The sequence below is a fragment of the Salvelinus fontinalis genome, chromosome 31 (genome assembly GCF_029448725.1).
Source record: "Salvelinus fontinalis isolate EN_2023a chromosome 31, ASM2944872v1, whole genome shotgun sequence".
Classification (NCBI taxonomy): Eukaryota; Metazoa; Chordata; class Actinopteri; order Salmoniformes; family Salmonidae; genus Salvelinus; species Salvelinus fontinalis.
In genome coordinates this window covers 28,693,770-28,716,158 of record NC_074695.1, presented here as the reverse complement: position 1 = coordinate 28,716,158, position 22,389 = coordinate 28,693,770, and the positions used below count along the sequence as shown (strand labels likewise).

The 22,389-nt window shown below is 48.2% G+C and overlaps 1 protein-coding gene across 1 annotated transcript in view; it reads left to right on the top strand.

The window, feature by feature from the left end:
- Positions 1-22,389, top strand: part of LOC129829984 (bridge-like lipid transfer protein family member 3A) — an 80,628-nt gene that overhangs the window by 54,412 nt on the left and 3,827 nt on the right. Inside the window, exons 10-20 of the mRNA XM_055892073.1 lie at positions 6,335-6,505; positions 6,735-6,871; positions 7,961-8,102; positions 8,305-8,498; positions 8,826-10,093; positions 10,619-10,782; positions 11,102-11,250; positions 19,288-19,438; positions 21,227-21,483; positions 21,670-21,778; positions 21,915-22,171. Coding sequence (XP_055748048.1) covers positions 6,335-6,505; positions 6,735-6,871; positions 7,961-8,102; positions 8,305-8,498; positions 8,826-10,093; positions 10,619-10,782; positions 11,102-11,250; positions 19,288-19,438; positions 21,227-21,483; positions 21,670-21,778; positions 21,915-22,171 — 2,999 coding nt within the window. The remainder of the gene's footprint in view (positions 1-6,334; positions 6,506-6,734; positions 6,872-7,960; positions 8,103-8,304; positions 8,499-8,825; positions 10,094-10,618; positions 10,783-11,101; positions 11,251-19,287; positions 19,439-21,226; positions 21,484-21,669; positions 21,779-21,914; positions 22,172-22,389) is intronic.

The following is a 22,389-nucleotide window of genomic DNA, read 5'->3' as shown; positions in this document are numbered from 1 at the left end:
CCCACCGGGCCTTCAAGACTGGACTACCAACGTTATCTGCCCGAAGAAGTTATCCAACTGTCCCCTCTGTCACGACGTAACCTGAACGCCCATCTGCGGCCCGCTAATCGTTAGCTGTCTTATCGGCTGCTATCTGAATAGGTCTATTGGACAAATTTATTGGGCCACTATAACTATAACTATTTTGCCAATTGGATTGGTCCCCTCTACCACACGGAACCCCACTAATCTACCGACGGAAACGCACGATGTGGCTAAAAACAGACCTCCATCTTCTGCCAGCTTGCTACCCATGGCCCGGCTAGCTGTCTGAATCGCCGTGACCAACCAACCTCACTACTCACTGGACCCTTATGATCACTCGGCTAAGCATGCCTCTCCTTAATGTCAATATGCCTTGTCCATTGCTTTTCTGGTTAGTGTTTATTGGCTTATTTCACTGTAGAGCCTCTAGCCCTGCTCATTATACCTTATCCAACCTTTCAGTTCCACCACCCACACATACGATGACATCACCTGGTTTCAATGATGTTTCTAGAGACAATATCTCTCTCATCATCACTCAATGCCTAGGTTTACCTCCACTGTATTCACATCCTACCATACCTTTGTTTGTACATTATACCTTGAAGCTATTTTATCGCCCCCAGAAAGCTCCTTTTACTCTCTGTTCCGGACGTCCTAGACGACCAATTCTCATAGCTTTTAGCCGTATCCGTATCTTACTCCTCCTCCGTTCCTCTGGCGATGTAGAGGTGAATCCAGGCCCTGCAGTGCCTAGCTCCACTCTTATTCCCCAGGCGCTCTCTTTTGATGACTTCTGTAACCGTAATAGCCTTGGTTTCATGTATGTTAATATTAGAAGCCTCCTCTCTAAGTTTGTTTTATTCACTGCTTTAGCACACTCTGCCAACCCGGATGTCCTAGCCGTGTCTGAATCCTGGCTTAGGAAGACCACCAAAAACTCTGAAATCTCCATCCCCAACTACAACATTTTCAGACAAGATAGAACGGCCAAAGGGGGCGGTGTTGCAATCTACTGCAGAGATAGCCTGCAGAGTTCTGTCCTACTATCCAGGTCTGTACCCAAACAATTTGAACTTCTACTTTTAAAAATCCACCTCTCTAAAAACAAGTCTCTCACCGTTGCCGCCTGCTATAGACCACCCTCTGCCCCCAGCTGTGCTCTGGACACCATATGTGAACTGATTGCCCCCCATCTATCTTCAGAGCTCGTGCTGCTAGGTGACCTAAACTGGGACATGCTTAACACCCCAGCCATCCTACAATCTAAGCTTGATCCCCTCAATCTCACACAAATTATCAATGAACCTACCAGGTACCACCTCAAAGCCGTAAACACGGGCACCCTCATAGATATCATCCAAACCAACTTGCCCTCTAAATACACCTCTGCTGTTTTCAACCAAGATCTCAGCGATCACTGCCTCATTGCCTGCATCCGTAATGGGTCAGCGGTCAAACGACCTCCACTCATCACTGTCAAACGCTACCTGAAACACTTCAGCGAGCAGGCCTTTCTAATCGACCTGGCCCGGGTATCCTGGAAGGATATTGACTTCATCCCGTCAGTAGAGGATGCCTGGTTATTTTTGAAAAATGCTTTCCTCACCATATTAAATAAGCATGCCACATTAAAGAAATTTAGAACCAGGAACAGATATAGCACTTGGTTCTCTCCAGACCTGACTGCCCTTAAACAACACAAAAACATCCTGTGGCGTTTCAAACAGAAATTTGCTTCCTGCAACACGAACTCAAAAATGTTCTGGGACGCTGTAAAGTCCATGGAGAATAAGAGCACCTCCTCCCAGCTGCCCACTGCACCGAGGATAGGAAACTCTGTCACCACCGACAAATCCACTATAATTGAGAATTTCAATAAGTATTTTTCTACGGCTGGCCATGCTTTCCACCTGGCTATCCCTACCCCGGTCAACAGCACTGCACCCCCCACAGCAACTTGCCCTAGCCTTCCCAATTTCTCCTCTCCTCCCAAATCCAGTAAACTGATTGTCTGAAAGAGCTGCAAAATCTGGACCCCTACAAATCAGCCCGGGCTAAACAATCTGGACCCTTTCTTTCTAAATTGATCTGCCGAAATTTGTTGCAACCCCTATTACTAGCCTGTTCAACCTCTCTTTCGTGTAGTCTGAGATTCCCAAAGATTGGAAAGCAGCTGCGGTCATCCCCCTCTTCAAAGGGGGGGACACTCTTGACCCAAACTGCTACAGACCTATATCTATCCTACCCTCCCTTTCTAAGGTCTTCGAAAGCCAAGTCAACAAACAGATTACCGACCATTTCGAATCCCACCGCAACTTCTCCGCTATGCAATCTGGTTTCAGAGCTGGTCATGGGTGCACCTCAGCCACGCTCAAGGTCCTAAACGATATCTTAACCGCCATCGATAAGAAACAATACTGTGCAGCCGTATTCATTGACCTGGCCAAGGTTTTCGACTCTGTCAATCACCACATCCTCATCGGCAGACTCAATAGCCTTGGTTTCTCAAATGATTGCCTCGCCTGGTTCACCAACTACTTCTCTGATAGAGTTCAGTGTGTCAAATTGGAGGGCCTGTTGTCCTGGGCCTCTGGCAGTCTCTATGGGGGTGCCACAGGGTTCAATTCTTGGGCCGACTCTCTTCTCTGTATACGTCAATGATGTCGCTCTTCCTGCTGGTGAGTCTCTGATCCACCTCTACGCAGACGACACCATTCTGTATACTTCTGGCCCTTCTTTGGACACTGTGTTAACAACCCTCCAGACGAGCTTCAATGCCGTACAACTCTCCTTCCGTGGCCTCCAACTGCTCTTAAATATAAGTAAAACTAAATGCATGCTCTTCAACCGATCGCTGCCTGCACCTGCCAGCCCGTCCAGCATCACTACTCTGGAGGGTTCTGACTTAGAATATGTGGACAACTACAAATACCTAGGTGTCTGGTTAAACTGTAAACTCTCCTTCCAGACTCACGTCAAACATCTCCAATCCAAAGTTAAATCTAGAATTGGCTTCCTATTTCGCAACAAAGCATCCTTCACTCATGCTGCCAACCATACCCTCGTAAAACTGACCATCCTACCGATCCTCGACTTCGGTGATGTCATTTACTAAATAGCCTCCAGTACCCTACTCAATAAATTGGATGCAGTCTATCAATGTGCCATCCGTTTTGTCACCAAAGCCCCATATACTACCCACCACTGCGACCTGTACGCTCTCGTTGGCTGGCTCTCGCTTCATTCGCCAAACCCACTGGCTCCAGGTCATCTACAAGACCTTGCTAGGTAAAGTCCCCCCTTATCTCAGCTCGATGGTCACCATAGCAGGACCCACCTGTAGCACGCGCTCCAGCAGGTATATCTCTCAGGTCACCCCCAAAGCCAATTCCTCCTTTGGCTGCCTCTCCTTCCAGTTCTCTGCTACCAATGACTGGAACGAACTACAAAAATCTCTGAAACTGGAAACACTTATCTCCCTCACTAGCTTTAAGCACCAGGTCTCAGAGCAGCTCACAGATTACTGCACCTGTACATAGCCCATCTATAATTTAGCCCAAACAACTACCGCTTCCCCTACTGTATATTTATCTATTTATTTTGCTCCTTTTCACCCCATTATTTCTCTTTCTACTTTGCACATTCTTCCACTGCAAATCTACCATTCCAGTGTTTTACTTGCTATATTGTATTTACTTCGCCACCATGGCCTTTTTTTGCCTTTACCTCCCTTATCTCACCTCATTTGCTCACATTGTACATAGACTTATTTTTCTACTGTTTTATTGACTGTATGTTTGTTTTACTCCATGTGTAACTCTGTGTTGTTGTATGTGTCGAACTGCTTTTCTGTATCTTAGCCAGGTCGCAATTGTCACGCCCTGACCTTAGTTATCTTTTGTTTTCTTTATTATTTTGGTTAGGTCAGGGTGTGACGAGGGCGGCATGTGTGTTTTTGTCTTGTCTAGGGGTTTTATATATCTATGGGTTTTTGGTTTTGTATAGGGTTTATGTATGTCTAGGTGTGTGTAGTTAGTCTAGGCATATGTAGGTCTATGGTGGCCTAGATTGGTTCCCAATCAGAGGCAGCTGTTGATCGTTGTCTCGGATTGGGGATCCTTTTTAGGTTGCCATTTTCCAGTTTAGTTTGTGGGTTATTGTCTTTGGGAAGTTGCATGTATGCACTCTTTGTCTATAGCAGTCACGTTCGTTTTGTTATTTTGTTAGTTTGTTTAGTGTTCTTCGTGTTTATTTGTCGTTCATTAAAAGTATGTATTCACATCAGAATGGAGGAACGGAGACAATATAAAGGTACGCGGCTAGCACGGAAGCCCGAGAGGCAGCCCCAAGATTGTTTTTGGGGGGGGAACACGAGGAGATTGGCTGAGTCAGGTAGGAGACCTAAGCCAACTCCTCGTGCTTACCGTGGGGAGCGTGTAACTGGTCAGGCACCGTGTTATGCAGAGATGCGCACGGTGTCTCCAGTGCGCTATTCTAGCCCGGTGCGTTCTATTCCAGCTCCTCGCATTGGCCGGGCTAGAATGAGCATCCAGCCAGGAAGGAGGGTGCCGGCTCAGCGATCCTGGTCTCCAGTGTATCTCCTTGGACCAGGATATCATGCGCCGGTTTTGTGTACTGTGTCTCCGGTGAGTCTGCACAGCCCAGTACGTCCTGTGTCAGCGCCCTGCATTTGCAGGGTGAAAATAAACATCCAGCCAGGACGGGTTGTGTCAGCTATAGACTCTAGACCTCCAGTGCGTCTCCACGGCCCCGTGTATCCTGTTCCTCCTCCCCCCACTCGCCCTGAGGTGCGTGTTCCCAGCCCGGTACCACCAGTTCCGGCACCACGCACCAGGCCTACGGTGCGCCTCCAGGGTCCAGTATGCCCTGTTCCTCCTCTCCGCACTCGCCCTGAGGTGCGTGTCCCCAGCCCGGTACCACCAGTTCTGGCACCACGCACCAGGCCTACAGTGCGCCTCGGCAGGCCTGAGCCGCCCTCCTATCCAGCGCCGCATGAGCCGCCCTCCTGTCCAGCGCCTCCTGAGCCGCCCGTCTGTCCTGAGCCCGTCTGTCCTGAACTCTTTGTCTATAGCAGTCACGTTCGTTTTGTTATTTTGTTAGTTTGTTTAGTGTTCTTCGTGTTTATTCGTCATTCATTAAAAGTATGTATTCACATCACGCTGCGCTTTGGGCTCCTCACTACAACGATCGTGACAGCAATTGTAAATGAGAACTTGTTCTCAACTTGCCTACCTGGTTAAATAAAGGTGAAATATATATATTTTTTTAATCAAGTTGTAGAAACATCTCAAGGATGATCAATGGAAATAGGATGCACCTGAGCTCTGTTTTTTTTACTTGTAATACGTTTGCAAACATTTCTATAAACCTGTTTTTGCTTTGTCATTATGGGGTATTGTGTATAGATTGAGGATTTTTTATTTTATTTAATCCATTTTAGAACAAGGCTGTAACGTAACAAAATGCTTCTGTCCTACTTCAAAAAATGATACCCCCCTTCCCCGCAACCTTTTCGTCCCACTGCTACAACATTTTCCAGAGGAAACACTGGTGTACTTCCGCCTTTCTGTCAAGAGACTCGTGCTCCTATTTGTTATAATTAGAGCTCATGTTTATTCACTGCTGTCTAGATAGTACTCCCAGTGAAACTTCAACCTCCATTCAGACTTCTAGTAAGCCTCATCGCCATCCATTCATGCAAACTAATAGCCTGGATGGAGAAGGTTGCATGCCCATTGCTATTATTCTCAGTGGAATTCCTCAACTATAGAATGTATAAAGCGCCACAATCCCTTCCAGAACTCTGCACTTCACTTCATCAGTACTACTGGTCTGTTACACAATTACAGAAATCCCATTTTAAGGGAGAGTGGATTGGTTTGCTTGCGCAATCATGCAAAATCCCAGATCAAATAGTAAAACAGAATCTTTGGAGAAGTTGATGTGTATAACTGGTATGTTTTTTATATTTTGATTAGTATGAAAGATGGGATTCTTTCAATAATAACCCTGGGGATGCACTGAACCCTATTGTATAACTCTAATGAATGACCTTTGTATGACATAACGTAGGGCTCCCGAGTGGCGCAGCGGTCTAAGGCACTGCATCTCAATGCTAGAGGCGTCACTACAGAGGCTGTATCACAACCGGCCGTGATACTTCACACAATTGGCCCAGAATTGTCCGGGTTAGGGTTTGGCCGGGGTAGGCCGTCATTGTAAATAATAATTTGTTCTTAACTGACTTGCCTAGTTAAATAAAATAAAAGTAACATTTGACCTGCAGCTGATGGCTGTCAGCACTGGGAGCGTCACTGTGGAGCAATGGAGGCCCGAGCCCAGTGGGCTTGCAGACTGCTGCAGGAGTTCCAGAGGAGGGTGGAGGCGTCAGGTATCCCTGGTCCACACTCTGAGATCCCCAACCAGGCCAAGGACTCCCCTGCCAAGAGGGCTCACGGTGAGACTCCTAAAACAGATTCACTACCAGGTTAACTTATTGTAGTATGGATCTGATACACCAACAGACAAACCTGTACCTAGTGATGAGAATAGCTACCTTGTGTAAGTTAAGTTATTAATAAGGAAAGAGAAAAGGTGTTGATAGATACTGAACAGGAATGTTTGATGTGGTCTTTTTGTACTCACTGTGTCATTATCGGGCCCAAATTGGCTCTCTCTTGACACAGATGGACAGCCCAGCCCCCCTGACAGGGATCAGAGCTCCAGGAGGAACTCAATAGCACCTCTTCCCCCAGGGAACCCTCTGAAGAGGCTCCGCTCTAGCTGTGTGGTGGTACGATTGGACGACCTTGATATCCATCAGGTGAGACTGTGCTTGCTTTCTGTTTTTAGCCAGCTAGCAAGTTGCTGTCAGAGTAGCCTACAGCCTATTGGCAGGCACAAAAAGAGGTAATGTAAAACAAACCTAAACTTTCATTACATGTAGCTATTATTCATAAATATGCAGTTGGTTTTCTTTCAAATTAGTTTACAGTGGGGATGTTTTCAACATCATTCTTATTTGCCTTTTACCACAAATGGGAAGACAACAGAAATAAAATCTCTGCTATCGCCCCCTTGTGAATGTTGCTATTTCATGGACAGGCAAAGTATCATGTTACCAAAAGGTGTGCTTTGCTCCAAAATAATCGTATTCCTCCCAAGTGCAAATCGACGTGCATGAACTGTGTGGACCGCTTAAGAGAGGAAATCTTTTTCACCTCGTCATGCTCGACTACCCTAAAGCATGTCAGCTGTGATGTAGAAAACCCCTGCCACCACAAATAAAGCTCAGTAGTTTCATATTTTCCAGCCGTAGAAGAAAACTGATTTCAAATGCAGCATGACATGATTATGGGTATTTTTGGGTTGAGTTGGTAGTTGTTCCCCTTTTTCTTTGAAAATAAATAACATATTTTTTTGCATTCGATGGTGTATAGCAGGGGTCCCCAATTACATTCAGCTGTTCGCCAATTTTTCCTTGAACGATGGTCGGGGGGCCGGAACATAGTTAGATAATTTGTACACTGCAAATTGACCGTAAGAAAGTCAAACAGATATAGTATTTGACATAAACAGAATTATTTCAAACCTTGATTACATTGGGATACGATCGCATATGCCTGTATTTATGCGTGTGAATACGTGTGAACAGATTTCCTAAATTAAAATCACTTTAGTGTGGGGGTTCCAAATAAAATCAGCCCCGGGCCGAATTTGGGCCGTCTATTACGGAACCATGGTGTATAGTTAGTACTGCATTGAGTAAAAGTTCCTCGTGAGTTCCGTTCACTCTGACAGTCAGAAAACTCATTACTTCACTCCTGCCGATTGTTACATTTTCGATGCGAGAAAAGCACTTTAGAGATCAATTTCATATGAATCATCATTGCCACCCCATCCCCTCACACAGGTGTCTACAGGGGGACGCCACAGCAAGAAGACCCAGTCCTTACTATCATGTAACCGCAAGGCCCTGAACCTAGCAGACAATATTCCAGCCATCCACCTGCAATTCACAGAGTATTACTTCCCTGACAACCCCGGTTTGCCTGGTATGAGCTGACCACATTATGTATATACTGTTGTGTGTTTATAGTAAACTGGTATTATCTTAGTAAATTATTGAAACAGTATTTTCTTGCAGATCCTCCGATTTAATATTCCGTTTTTTTGTGGAACAAAACAAACCATTAGAATATTATCTTACAACAACTGAACAAATGTTCCTCTCTCCAACCCCCTCTCATTCCCCAGTACCCAACACTAACCTGTATACCCAGCTGAACGGCCTACAGCTGTGCCTAGACCCAGCCAGTCTGCTGTGGGTCAACCTGTTCTCGCGGGGCCTGCTGCATACCCTGGAGCAGGTCAAAGCCTTCTACCACCTCCAGGACGGCAGCAAGGCAGAGGAGCACGTGGACATCCGCATGGACGCAGCACAGATCAAGGTGAGTTTGAATGAATGAAACCAGGCCAAGTTCTCAGGAGGAAGAGAGCTGCATCGTTGCAGGCTGGTTCCCTTTTAGCAGCAGAGTATTGCAGCTCATTACACAACTTTTACGTCATTGGAAATGTTGCAAACAGTTAGTGTTGCTCATGAAAATTGGATGGAAATTTATGCCCTTCACCATTTTGTAATGCGGCTTGTGTCTTTATGATGAGCAGTTTTCTCTCTAGGGGCACATCATGTAAACGTTGGAGTTTATGTTATTGTTAGGTTAATGTATAAGGTCAGTAGATGACTGATTCTGTGCCTCGCCCCTGTCTGTCTGCAGTTGATCATTCCCCTGGAGTCATCCATCATGGACCACCAAGACAGGCCCCAGTCCCTGAACATCACTGTTCCCCAGACGGTCCTCAGCAACACCTGCCACTCCCCACACGGCACCCGGGCCGACCTCAACGCCACCTACAGCAGCTTCTCCACCTGCCACTTCTTCCAGTCCGCTCCCCCCTGCTCCTTCCCCCGAGACCAGAGCGCCTTTCTCCCCCTACCCTCTGCCTTCTTCCAGCACTCCCTGGAGATGGAGCCCCAGCCCTTTTCTGACATGAGGCCCCTCCGAGCCAAGGACGTCTGGTTCCTAAGTCTCTCCCGCCTGTCAGTGATCTTCGAGGGGGCACGGAAAAGCAACAAGGGCAGAGCTCACCCCTTCGTGGAGCCTTTCAGCACGTCTGTGTGGATATGTCGTCCATGTGCGTTTAAGGGCTGTTCCCTGGTCTCCTCTCCCAGTGAACCAGCTCCTGTAGATCCCAACCATGGATCCTCAGAGCAGGAGAACCAGCTCCCTTCCAACCCTGACCACCCCAACCAGGACAGTAAAAAGGAGGCTCCAGTGGCCTCTATTCACTTCCTGGCCCAGGCCATCACACCGGTCAAAGTGTGGCTCAACCACTACCAGTATGTGGCCCTGCTGCGGATGAAGGACACCCTGGCCAGGCTGGGGGGCGAGCTGGGCCGGGACACCAGGGATGCTAAGCAGGCCATGGGCCAGGAGTCTGAGCCCCCTACGATGTGCCTAGCCCTCCTAATGGACTCAGTGGAGCTGGGGCTCCTGCTACCACCTGCAGCCATGGAGCCAGAGGAGGAGGAGGCCCACACCCCAGGATCTGAAAGCCTGACAGACTCCGACCTCTCCCCCACTCACCAGGTTACATCGCCAGGCCCTCTGGAGGACAGTGGGATAGGAAACGGTACTGCTACCGTCAACAGCTCTCCTCCCATTGAGCAGGAAGTGGATGGTGTGGTAGAGGAGGCCAGCGAGGCAGTAGAGGTCATGGAGGGGGAGACAACCCAGGAGGATGGTCCTGTCCCCTCTCCTCCCTTCTCCCCTGAACACCATCCCTCCCTCCTGTCTAGGGACCCCTCTACCTTCAGCCTGGAGGAAGAGCTGTCCAACGCCCTCACCGCAACCAAGGACGTCACCAAAGATGCCTTTAGTGCCTCACTGGACCTGACTAAAGGGGCGTTCTCCATCACAAAAGATGCCTTCAGCTTCATGAGTCGCGGGGCGGGGATGAGCAAGCTGTTCACTACACAGGCCAAGTAGGTTTCCCAGGATGCTCTCCTGCTTTGCTGTTGTCATTACACCATATGGTTATGGTCAAATCAAATCAAATCAAATTTTATTTGTCACATACACATGGTTAGCAGATGTTAATGCGAGTGTAGCGAAATGCTTGTGCTTCTAGTTCCGACAATGCAGTAATAACCAACGAGTAATCTAACCTAACAATTCCACAACTACTACCTTATACACACAAGTGTAAAGGGATAAAGAATATGTACATAAAGATATATGAATAAGTGATGGTACAGAACGGCATAGGCAAGATGCAGTAGATGGTATCGAGTACAGTATATACATATGAGATGAGTAATGTAGGGTATGTAAGCATAAAAGTGCATAGTTTAAAGTGGCTAGTGATACATGTATTATATAAAGATGGCAAAATGCAGTAGATTATATAGAGTACAGGTCTATCAAGTCCATAGTGTCAACTGTATGGATGTGTGGTTTTACTGGTGTGATTGATCATAAAGTCTGTTTCCTGTTTTCTGTTTGTGTAGGGAGCAGCGCCCCGAGGAGGGATGCCCTATGGCCAGTCTGCGGCTCCAGTCCATGAAGCTGTCTCTCTCGCAATACTCATTTGACAGCGCCATCCTGGACGGAAGCCTGCCCGACGACCACCTCTCAGTGGACAGCGACTCTAGCGACAACCTTCTCATGGATGGTAACTCCTCATCCAAACTCCACAACATAGATGCATATTGTATCAATAGTTTATTGATTTATTCAGATCCCTGTTAGCTTTTTCAGAAGCAGCAGCTATTCTTCCTTGGGCTCATACAAAAACATAAAACATGACAAGTAACAAAACACTGATAGACAAGAACAGTCACACAAAGACAGAACATTTGAAAAGAAACAGTATCTATCTCGCTAGTAACATGGTTTCAAAACAATATGCTGCTTAGTCTTGAATCCCACTGTCAACGTCTGGCCATAAGTAAGAGTTTTCTCTGCCCCTGTGCGTTCTGTTGTGATTTCAGAGTCAGGAGTAGAGTCCATGATGCGCCCCTACAGCACCCTGGGGCCCATGGACAGTGGAGGCAGCGCTGCCCCGGGGACAGAGGGGGGGTCATCAGCCGACCTGAGCAGCTCCCTGTCCCAGAGCATTGAGGACATCACACAGGACACAGTAAGTCCCATTTTACAAACACACACTGTCTAGTGTGACATTACAGAGGCCGACAGTAGAGGCATTGTCAGAAATAGGGCTGTTACGGTGACCGTATTACCACCACACTGGCAGCCACGAGTCATGACCGCAGTCAAATTCCACTTGACCGTTTAGTCATGGTAACTAGGCTTCTCCAAAAGTGCGTTCTGATGCTGCTGATGGTCATTAGTAGCCTATCAAACTTGCTTAACTGCCAGTCGTTAATGACCTGGTACTCAGCGATTTATTGTCCCTCTAGTCACTCTGACATAAAGGAAAATGCAATCGAAAATCAAATCAAACACTTCATGAGAGCCCATTACTATTTTTATTTCTCAACTCTCCTAATATTAAGCACATTGCTTTGCTTTACAACAGGAGTATAGCCTACATGACTGGCATTAAAATGCACCGTGGGAAAAGCGTCCTCCATTCACTATTTATGTGCATAGATTACATTTTCTTTCCCTGCCCCTGTGGTGACAGGCGCATGATAATGGTCCATTCTAAATCAAATCAAATTTCACACATATATTCTTTAGTATATGTAAAGACAAGATTAAATTAAGAATAGTCTGATGGGTGACCATATTAGCCTATCACTTGTGAATGATGCCCAGCATCAAGAAACAGCATATGCCTTTTTTTGTGACTTTTTGTCATGTCATGTAGCCTAGCCCATAGGCCTATATAAACATATGATAAGGTTTGGCCAAGTAACTCCAAACGAAGCCTCTAGGCCTAGGACCCCTGGGACATGGTTAGAGAGCACAGAGCCTAGTGAAACATGTTCCTATAAGCCCAGTCATTGCGTAATCGCATGTGAAAACAGGGTTTTGATTGGCCATTTTTTTAAAGAGGATTCCAGATTTCTCGTGCTGCTATATTTATTGCTCACTTCTTAAAATTAAGCACATTAATCCGCTTTACATCCTGGCATACATAGGCGACGTTTGAGTTTCAAGTTTTTTGGAAGCAAATTTTCCCCATATAAAGGAATCTTTATAATAAAGAATTCTAGGCATCATCTCATTTGCAGACTTATGTAAGATTTTATTTCACCTTTATTTAGCCAGGTAGGCCAGTTGAGAACAAGTTCTCATTTATAACTGCGACCTGGCCAAGATAAAGCAAAGCAGTGCGACAAAAACAACAACACAGAGTTACACATGGGATAAACAAACGTACAGTCAATAACACAATAGAAAAATCTATGTATAATGTGTGCAAATGTAGTAAGATTAGGGAGGTACGGCAATAAATAGGCCATAGCCCCGGACCATAGCCCCGGACTGGAGACCGTCGCTGGAGGCTCCGGAATGGAGACCGTCGCTGGAGGCTCCGGAATGGAGACCGTCGCTGGAGGCTCCGGAATGGAGACCGTCGCTGGAGGCTCCGGAATGGAGACCGTCGCTGGAGGCTCCGGACTGGGGACCGTCGCTGGGGGCCCTGGACTGGAGACCGTCGCTGGAGGCTCCGGACTGGGGAACGTCGCTGAAGGCTCCGGACTGGGGACCGTCGCTGGAGGCTCTGGACAGGGGACCGTCGCTGGAGGCTTCGTGCCATGACTCCTCGCTGGAGGCTTCGTGCCATGGATCATCGCTGGAGGCTTCGTGCCATGGATCATCGCTGGAGGCTTCGTGCCATGGATCATCGCTGGAGGCTTCGTGCCATGGATCATCGCTGGAGGCTTCTTGCCATGGATCATCACTGGAGGCTTCGTGCCATGGATCATCACTGGAGGCTTCTTGCCATGAATCATCACTGGAGGCTTCTTGCCATGAATCATCACTGGAGGCTTCTTGCCATGGATCATCACTGGAGTGAGGAAACGTATGGGTAGTCTGGTACGTGCGCTCACCAGGCTGAGGAGACATACAGGAGGATTAGTTTTGGGTGCAGGCACAGGACTCACCAGGCTGGAGAGACATACAGGAGGCCCTGTCCTTGGCAGAGGCACCGGATACACTGGGCCGTGGAGGCGCACTGGAGGTCTCGAGCTTGGAGCCTGCACAACCCGTCCTGGCTGGGTGGTTATCTACACCCTGCAAATGCGGGGCGCTGGCACAGGACGCACTGGGCTGTGCAGACGTACCGGAGACACAGTGTGCAGAGCCGGTGCAGGATATACTGGGCCGAGGAGGCGCAATGGAGGTCTGGAGAGCAGGGCTGGCACAACCCGTCCTGGCTGGATGCTCACCTTAGCCCGGCAGATGTGGGGAGCTGGAATGTAGCGCACCGGGCTAAGAACGCGTACTGGAGACAACATGCGCTCCACCGCATAACACGGTGCCTGACCAGTACGACGCTCGCCACTGTAAGCACGGGGAGTTGGCTCAGGTCTCCAACCTGACTCAGCCAAACTACCAGTGAACGGGACGGGAGTTGGGGGGGGGGGGCTGCCTCTCGGGCTTCCTTGCTAGCCGTGTTCCCTCGTAACGCTGCCGCTCTGCTTTCGCTGCTAATGCAGTATGCCACAGGATGTTTTTGTGCTGGTCAAGGGCAGCCAAGTCTGGGATGAACCAGGGGCTATATCTGGTCTTAGTTCTACATTTTTTGAATGGGGCATGTGTCACATTCGTCGTCCTCCTCATCTGAGGAGGAGTAGTAAGAAGGATCGGAGGACCAAAATGCAGCGTGATGATTATCCATTTTAATTCGAAAACTTGGAAACAAAGAACAAAACAATAAACGGACAAACGAACAAAAACGCAACAGTCCCGTATGGTGACATACAAAAAGACACAGGAACAATCACCCGCAACCCACAATACTAAACAGGCTACCTAAATATGGTTCCCAATCAGAGACAATGACTAACACCTGCCTCTGATTGAGAACCATATCAGGCCAAACACATAGAAATAGACAAATTAGACATACAACATAGAATGCCCACTCAGATCACACCCTGACCAAACAAAACATAGAAACATACAAAGCAAACTATGGTCAGGGCGTGACAGCATGCTTATTTAAAATTGTGAGGAAAGCACTTTTAAAGAGCAACCAGGCATCCTCTACTGACGGGATGAGGTCAATATCCTTCCAGGATACCCGGGTCAGGTCGATTAGAAAGGCCTGCTCGCTGAAGTCTTTTAGGGAGCTTTTGACAGTGATGAGGGGTGTTCGTTTGACCACGGACCCATTACGGACGCAGGCAATGATGCATTGATCGCTGAGATCCTGGTTGAAGACAGCAGAGGTGTATTTAGAGGGCAAGTTGGTCAGGTGATATCTATGAGGGTGCCCATGGTTACGGATTTAGGGTTGTACCTGGTAGGTTCCTTGATAATTTGTGTGAGATTGAGGGCATCTAGTTTAGATTGTAGGACGGCCGGGGTGTTAAGCATGTCCCAGTTTAGGTCACCTAACAGTACGAATTCTGAAGATAGATGGGGGCCAATCAGTTCACATATGGTGTCCAGGGCACAGCTGGGGGCTGAGGGGGGTCTATAACAAGCGGCAATGGTGAGAGACTTGTTTCTGGAAAGGTGGATTTTTAAAAGTAGAAGCTCGAATTGTTTGGGCACGGACCTGGATAGTATGACAGAACTCTGCAGGCTATCTCTGCAGTAGATTGCAAGATAGCCTACTATTATTCATAATGTGATGAGTATATTGGATAGTCATAATTTAGGCTAGTAATATAACTCAATCACTGTTTGTAAAGAAAGACTGTTCGATGGCTGAGCGCATATAGCGTAGAGTAGGCCTAGGCAATACCAGATACGTTTCTTCTTTCTTTGCATGGGAAAATGTGGCTTTTTATAAACACATTTCATGCAATTCTACTACACCCTATATGACTGGAGACATTAGCAGAATGTTTTTTAATACGATAAATTACAGGGTAGCCTACTCTGCTGACACTGACAAACAGATCAATAAAGACGACGTTGTCCATATAATAAGCATACAAGATTGGAAGACACAAATGGAATATGGAAACTGGAGGAGGAAATGATTGTCAAAAAACAAACTTAAGTAGCACTGAATCAACAGTGATAAATAGTGAATATGTGCAATGCGCACTCACTGGGGATATTGCCATGCTCTCCACTGGTGCTAATAAGATAGGCTATACAGTTGTTCGCTCAATTAAGTTGAGAAATTTTATTTAAAATACAGATCAGTCTTTTCTTTGTCTTCTCTTTACAGCAATAACCATTTGCTTTCCAAACGATGTTAATGTATTTCTGTATAGACAGGAGTAGGATAAGTAGGCTATATCATTTTGGCAATTCAATTTACTTTAGGAAAATGTATGCGCTGCCTATGCTTTCATATTAAAAACGTAACCACACGTAACCTCCATTTGCAAAAACATTTTTTGTAGGTGTCACGCCCTGACCTTAGTTCCTTTTTTATGTCTTTATTTTGGTTTGGTCAGGGTGTGAGTTGGGGTGAGCATTCTATGTTTTGTTCTATGTTTTGTATTTCTAGGTGTTTGGCCTGGTGTGGTTCTCAATCAGAGGCAGCTGTCTATCGTTGTCTCTGATTGAGAACCATACTTAGGTAGCCTCATTCCCACCCGTGCTTGGTGGGTAGTTGTTTTGTGTATTGCACCTTGCAGAACTGTTCGTTTGTCGTTTTGTTGTTTTTGTTCAAGTGTTCGTATTTATTAAAAGTATTATGAATACTTACCACGCTGCACCTTGGTCCTCTTCTCCTTCTCCCGATGACGTTTGTTACAGAACTACCCACCACCAACGGACCAAGCAGCGTGGAGGAATGGACTCCTGGACATGGGAGGAAATCTTGAACGGCAAGGGACCCTGGGAAAAAACGGGGGAGTATCGCCGCCCGAAATCAGAACTGGAGGCGGCGAGAGCTGAGAACCAGTGGTATGAGGGAACACGGCTGGCAAGGAAGCCCGAGAGGCAGCCCCAAAACTTTTTGGGGGGGAGCACACGAGGAGTGTGGCGGAGTCAGGTTGGAGACCTGAGCCCACTCCCCGTGCTTACCGGGTGGAGCGTCGTACTGGTCAGGCACCGTGTTATGCGGTGGAGCGCATGGTGTCTCCAGTGCACGTTCACAGCCCGGTACGTTACATCGCAGCTCCTCGCCGGGCGAGAGTGGGCATCGAGCCAGGACGGAGTGTGCCAGCCCTGCTCTCCAGGCCTCCAGTGGTGATCCATGGGACGAAGCCTCCAGTGGTGATCCATGGTAAGAAGCCTCCAGTGATGATCCATGGTAAGAAGTCTCCAGTGATGAACCATGGCACGAAGCCTCCAGTGATGATCCGTGGCAAGAAGCCTCCAGTGATGATCCGTGGCACGAAGCCTCCAGTGATGATCCGTGGCTCGAAGCCTCCAGTGATGATCCGTGGCACGAAGCCTCCAGTGATGATCCGTGGCACGAAGCCACCAGTGGTGATCCGTGGCACGAAGCCTCCAGTGGTGAGCCGTGGCACGAAGCCTCCAGTGGTGATCCGTGGTAAGAAGCCTCCAGTGGTGATCCGTGGCAAGAAGCCTCCAGTGGTGATCCGTGGCACGAAGCCTCCAGTGGTGATCCGTGGCACGAAGCCTCCAGTGGTGATCCGTTGCACGAAGCCTCCAGTGATGATCCGTGGCACGAAGCCTCCAGTGATGATCCGTGGCACGAAGCCTCCAGTGGTGATCCGTGGCACGAAGCCTCCAGTGGTGATCCGTGGCACGAAGCCTCCAGTGGTGATCCGTGGCACGAAGCCCCCCAGTGGTGATCCGTGGCACGAAGCCTCCAGTGGTGATCCGTGGCACGAAGCCTCCAGTGGTGATCCGTGGCAAGAAGCCTCCAGTGATGATCCGTGGCAAGAAGCCTCCAGTGATGATCCGTGGCACGAAGCCTCCAGTGATGATCCGTGGCACGAAGCCTCCAGTGATGATCCGTGGCACGAAGCCTCCAGTGATGATCCGTGGCACGAAGCCTCCAGTGATGATCCGTGGCACGAAGCCTCCAGTGATGATCCGTGGCACGAAGCCTCCAGTGATGATCCGTGGCACGAAGCCTCCAGTGATGATCCGTGGCAAGAAGCCTCCAGTGGTGATCCGTGGCACGAAGCCTCCAGTGGTGATCCGTGGCACGAAGCCTCCAGTGGTGATCCGTGGCACGAAGCCAAGCCAGAGTCTCCCGCCTGTCCGGAGCTGCCAGAGTCTCCCGCCTGTCCGGAGCTGCCAGAGTCTCCCGCCTGTCCGGAGCTGCCAGAGTCTCCCGCCTGTCCGGTGCTGCCAGAGTCTCCCGCCTGTCCGGAGCTGCCAGAGTCTCCCGCCTGTCCGGAGCTGCCAGAGTCTCCCGCCTGTCCGGAGCTGCCAGAGTCTCCCGCCTGTCCGGAGCTGCCAGAGTCTCCCGCCTGTCCGGAGCTGCCAGAGTCTCCCGCCTGTCCGGAGCTGCCAGAGTCTCCCGCCTGTCCGGAGCTGCCAGAGTCTCCCGCCTGTCCGGAGCTGCCAGAGTCTCCCGCCTGTCCGGAGCTGCCAGAGTCTCCCGCCTGTCCGGAGCTGCCAGAGTCTCCCGCCTGTCCGGAGCTGCCAGAGTCTCCCGCCTGTCCGGAGCTGCCAGAGTCTCCCGCCTGTCCGGAGCTGCCAGAGTCTCCCGCCTGTCCGGAGCTGCCAGAGTCTCCCGCCTGTCCGGAGCTGCCAGAGTCTCCCTCCTATCCGGGGCCCGCTACGGGTCCCCAGTCCGGGGTCGGCGGCGAGAGTCCCCGCTCTAGAGGCGCCACCTATGTGGGCCAAGCCAGAGGTGGAGCGGGGTCTACGTCCCGCACTAGAGCCACCACCGCGGTGAAATGCCCACCTAGACCCTCCCCTATAGGTTCAGTTTTTTTTTTTCCCGCACCTTTGGGGGGTACTTGACCACGCCCTGACCTTAGTTCCTTTTTTATGTCTCTATTTTTGTTTGGTCAGGGCGTGAGTTGGGGTGAGCATTCTATGTTTTGTTCTATGTTTTGTATTTCTAGGTGTTTGGCCTGGTGTGGTTCTCAATCAGAGGCAGTTGTCTTTCGTTGTCTCTGATTGAGAACCATACTTAGGTAGCCTCATTCCCACCTGTGCTTGGTGGGTAGTTGTTTTCTGTTTTGTGTTTTGCACCTTGCAGAACTGTTCGTTTGTTGTTTTTGTTCAAGTGTTCGTATTTATTAAAAGTATTATGAATACTTACCACGCTGCACCTTGGTCCTCTTCTCCTTCTCCCGACAACGTTCGTTACAGTAGGCCACCCATAGTCTGATGGGTGTGAATATTATCAAGTGCTTGTCAAATTGACTGATGTCTGTGTGTGCAGCCTGTGCAAGAAACAGAGCAGAGCTAAACTTTTTTCAAATTATCATTAGAGTTGCATCATGCAGCAATGAATAACAAATCTAAACATACTGTATAGCATAACTAACATTTGCATCACAACTAAAGTTGCATAAATAACTCCAAATTAAGTATATAGGAGGGCCTGTTTCTTTGTTAACCGCTCAAAATAGGATAGCCGCATGTGCGCACTCCCTCCGAAATCATTTGTAGAAAATATCCTTTCTATTTTATTCAGCAATGTTCAATTGATTCTTCATACTATAAAATAATATAAAAATAATGCCATGGAATTCTAAGCAAATCTTGTATGCTAAATGAACTAGTGTAGCCCACAGGCATATGCTATTCTGTTCTTCTGAAATAGGATACATTTTCTTATGTTTCTTTAGACATGTCTAAAATAAATAATGGATTTATTGTGATGGATTTGTTAAATGGATTTATTAGACTTTTTAAAATGTAGATGTTTCAACGGTCTGCATCAGTGGCTTGTAGGCTATGCATGGAAGCCAGGAAATGATAAACATGTTTATGTTAATTAACGGTCAATTAACGTGAGACCAGCAGTTATTTGCATGATAATCACTGGCTGACAAAATTTAAGGACCGCCACAGACCTAGTCAGCACTCTCACTGTATATGCACGAGAGGGATGCTCGACAATCATACTGTACCTGTAAGTTAGGTAATGCATCATTTTTATTGTGGGTAACTACTTGTCCTGTACTGTACTGTGCAGGCCTCTGTGTTGTTGCTGGTGCTCAGTGGTATTGCCTGTGTGGCGGACCTGAAGGGAGAGGACCTGGTGGTGGCAGTGGAGGTCCAGCATCTCACCTCCAGACAGATGGGCAACGTAAGGGTCTCTGACCTGCTGGCCAGACAAATGCCAGGTAACCTCAAGTTATGAAAAAAAAATATGGTTCTATTTCATTCTGGATGACCGCCAGTGGCAGTGCTTTCACTGGACTTGGATAATAAACAATGCCTCTTAACAGTCATCCAGAATGAAATAGAACTTATCTAGCTAAAGACACTGCACTTTACTATAGCATCAGTCTAACTGAACAACTGTCACAAGCCACTGTCACTCAACGTCTCCAATAATAGCTGTTCTTTTTGTTAAAGAACGCTCCCAACCTACTCTTACTTTCTCTCTTCCATCGGTGAATCACTCATACACTCATATAGTCACATAATGACTCATGTAATCATCTTACTCTCTCGATCCAATGTTACAACTGAAGACTCAATGCTACTTTTAGACAATCACGTAAACAGAACATCCACTGTCGACCCCTCAGCCAACTACTTAGATCTTTACGAGCATCTAGGCAACAAACACTAGTCAACATCCTACTCAATGACGGAATTCAAGGCCAGATCCACTGTGGTGGTGATATTTCTGAAGCCTTTCCCATCTCCAACAGCATCAAGTAAGAATGTGTCTTGGGGCCCGATGCTATTCAACCTCTTTTTCACTGCCCTCGTCAACCACGCCACTAAGGACCTCAACAAAGGCATCTACATCAGATACAGGGATGAGGGTTCAATCTACGACCTGCACAGGCTCAGAGCAAAGACCAAAACACAAGAACATCTTGTCTGTGAGGCCCTCTTTGCTGATGACTGTGCCCTAATCGCACAAACGGAGGCAGACCTCCAGTCTTTCGCAGACAACTTTGTTGAAGCTTGCAAGAGTTTCGGTCTTACCATCAGCTTAGAAAAAACTGTAGTCTTCAGTCAACCATCACCCCTCTCCAACCCAGTGGTCCACAGCATCCACCTAAGGGGATCTGAGCTCCAGAATGTTGACCACCTCACATATCTGGGGGGAGCACCATCTCCAAGGATGGCTCACTCAACCAAAAAATAACTAGCAGAATCCAGAAAGCAAGCCAGTCATTGGGAGGCTGAGGAACAGGATACTAAATCATCACACTTTCCACAAATATAAAAATCTACAATGCAGTAGTCGTCACAACTCTGTTGTATGGTTGTGAAACTTGGACCCTGTAAAGTCTCCAGGTCAAACAGCTGGAGACATTCCATACACAATCTTTGAGATCTATAATGGGTATCCAGTGGCAAGACAAGGTATCCTACCTGGAGATACTGCAGAAATCTAACAGCACCAGCGTTAAAGCTAAGATCATTAAGACACAGCTCCGATGGACCTGCCACACCATCAGGATGCCCCAACATCATCTCTGAAGAAGGATCTTCTTTAGCGAGCAGCAGCAGGGGCACCAGAAGACAGGCCGACCCAAAAAGCGCATCAAAGACAACCTTAAACACAACCTCAATTTCTGCCATATCCAGCCCAGCCAACTCACAGACATCACCTCTAACCGATCCACCTGGCACTCCAAAACCCACACAGCAGTAGACCACTTCGAGAGGGACAGAAACAACCATCTAACTGCAGCCAGATCCAAGCACCATTCCCGCACAACCGGACCCACAACACCAGCGGAAGCACATGTCTGTCCTTCATGCTTCAGAGTCTGCTCTTCAAAACTCGGACTCCTGAGCCACTCAAGAACCCACAATTAACCGAAGTGACATGCACAAGTTGTCATCATGGAAACCAACGGACTAGCAGGGATCCATATCCGTAGTACCCATTTTCTGACTATATAACTCACGCTTTCCTTGCTAATCTCCTTCCTAATCTCCAGGTGGGTCCACCCTGGACCAGAGACAGCGCTGCAGGTCAGCTCCAGTGGTGGGCATGCGAATGGAGATGGGTCCCTCTGCAGCACGGCACGGTCCCCTCTCTGCGTTGGTAGGTCACCTGGAGCTGGGTGTGCAGGGCTGTCGGGCGGAGCTCCTGGCATCCACCCTGGCTACCCTGGGGCCCTTCCTGGAGGATGAGCTCAGTGCTGATGTCCAGCCCATGAAGATCCGCCTGGACAATGTCACCATCACTCTGAAGGTCAGCTGGTGGGACAGGGAGACTATGGAACTCTGTTGGGGTCAAATAACGTCATTTGACGTGCACCCTATGGTTGTTATATGTGGTAAGGCCCCAACAGCGATCCATAGGAGACCGATTGAATAAATGACAGTTAGCCTGCTATCCATGCCATGGAGCTAATCAGTGTTGTCCATTCCTGTTCAGGATGATGGTCCCAAGATCTACCCAACGGCCCCACAGCCCCAACCTGCCACCTTCACCATAGACCAGGTGGTTCTGGAGCGCTCTGATGATGGCTTGTTGAGAATCAAAGGTGATTGGGGGAGAGGACACAGACATGCTTTTGAGTATCACTATGATTACAATTATTTTGTCTCTCACTGCTTGATTGATATGGAATAACAGTTATGAGTCATCTGTTTTTTCAATATATATTGTCGGTCTTGCAGGTGGTGCAGGCCCAGACTCTGCAGGTGGTGCAGGCCCAGACTCTGCAGGTGGTGCAGGCCCAGACTCTGCAGGTGGTGCAGGCCCAGACTCTGCAGGTGGTGCAGGCCCAGACTCTGCAGGTGGTGCAGGCCCAGACTCTGCAGGTGGTGCAGGCCCAGACTCTGCAGGTGGTGCAGGCCCAGACTCTGCAGGTGGTGCTGTGGTATGTTTGGAGGAACCAGACAGTTCTTGTTCTGTCCAACCACAGCAGAGCAAGGTATGAGCATTCAAAAACCTAAATACTTGCATTCTCTGTAACCACTGACTCACTCACCCATTGCAGATTATTACAGGGTTAATGAACTCAAGATAATGACTCAAGATAAACAGACAGCACAAGCTGTTAACAAAAACATGATTGTGTTAGGGTGAGTAAGGATTAGGCTAGTTCTCACCACCGTGTAAAATGAAAGCGTAGCATAGATGGTGTTTATT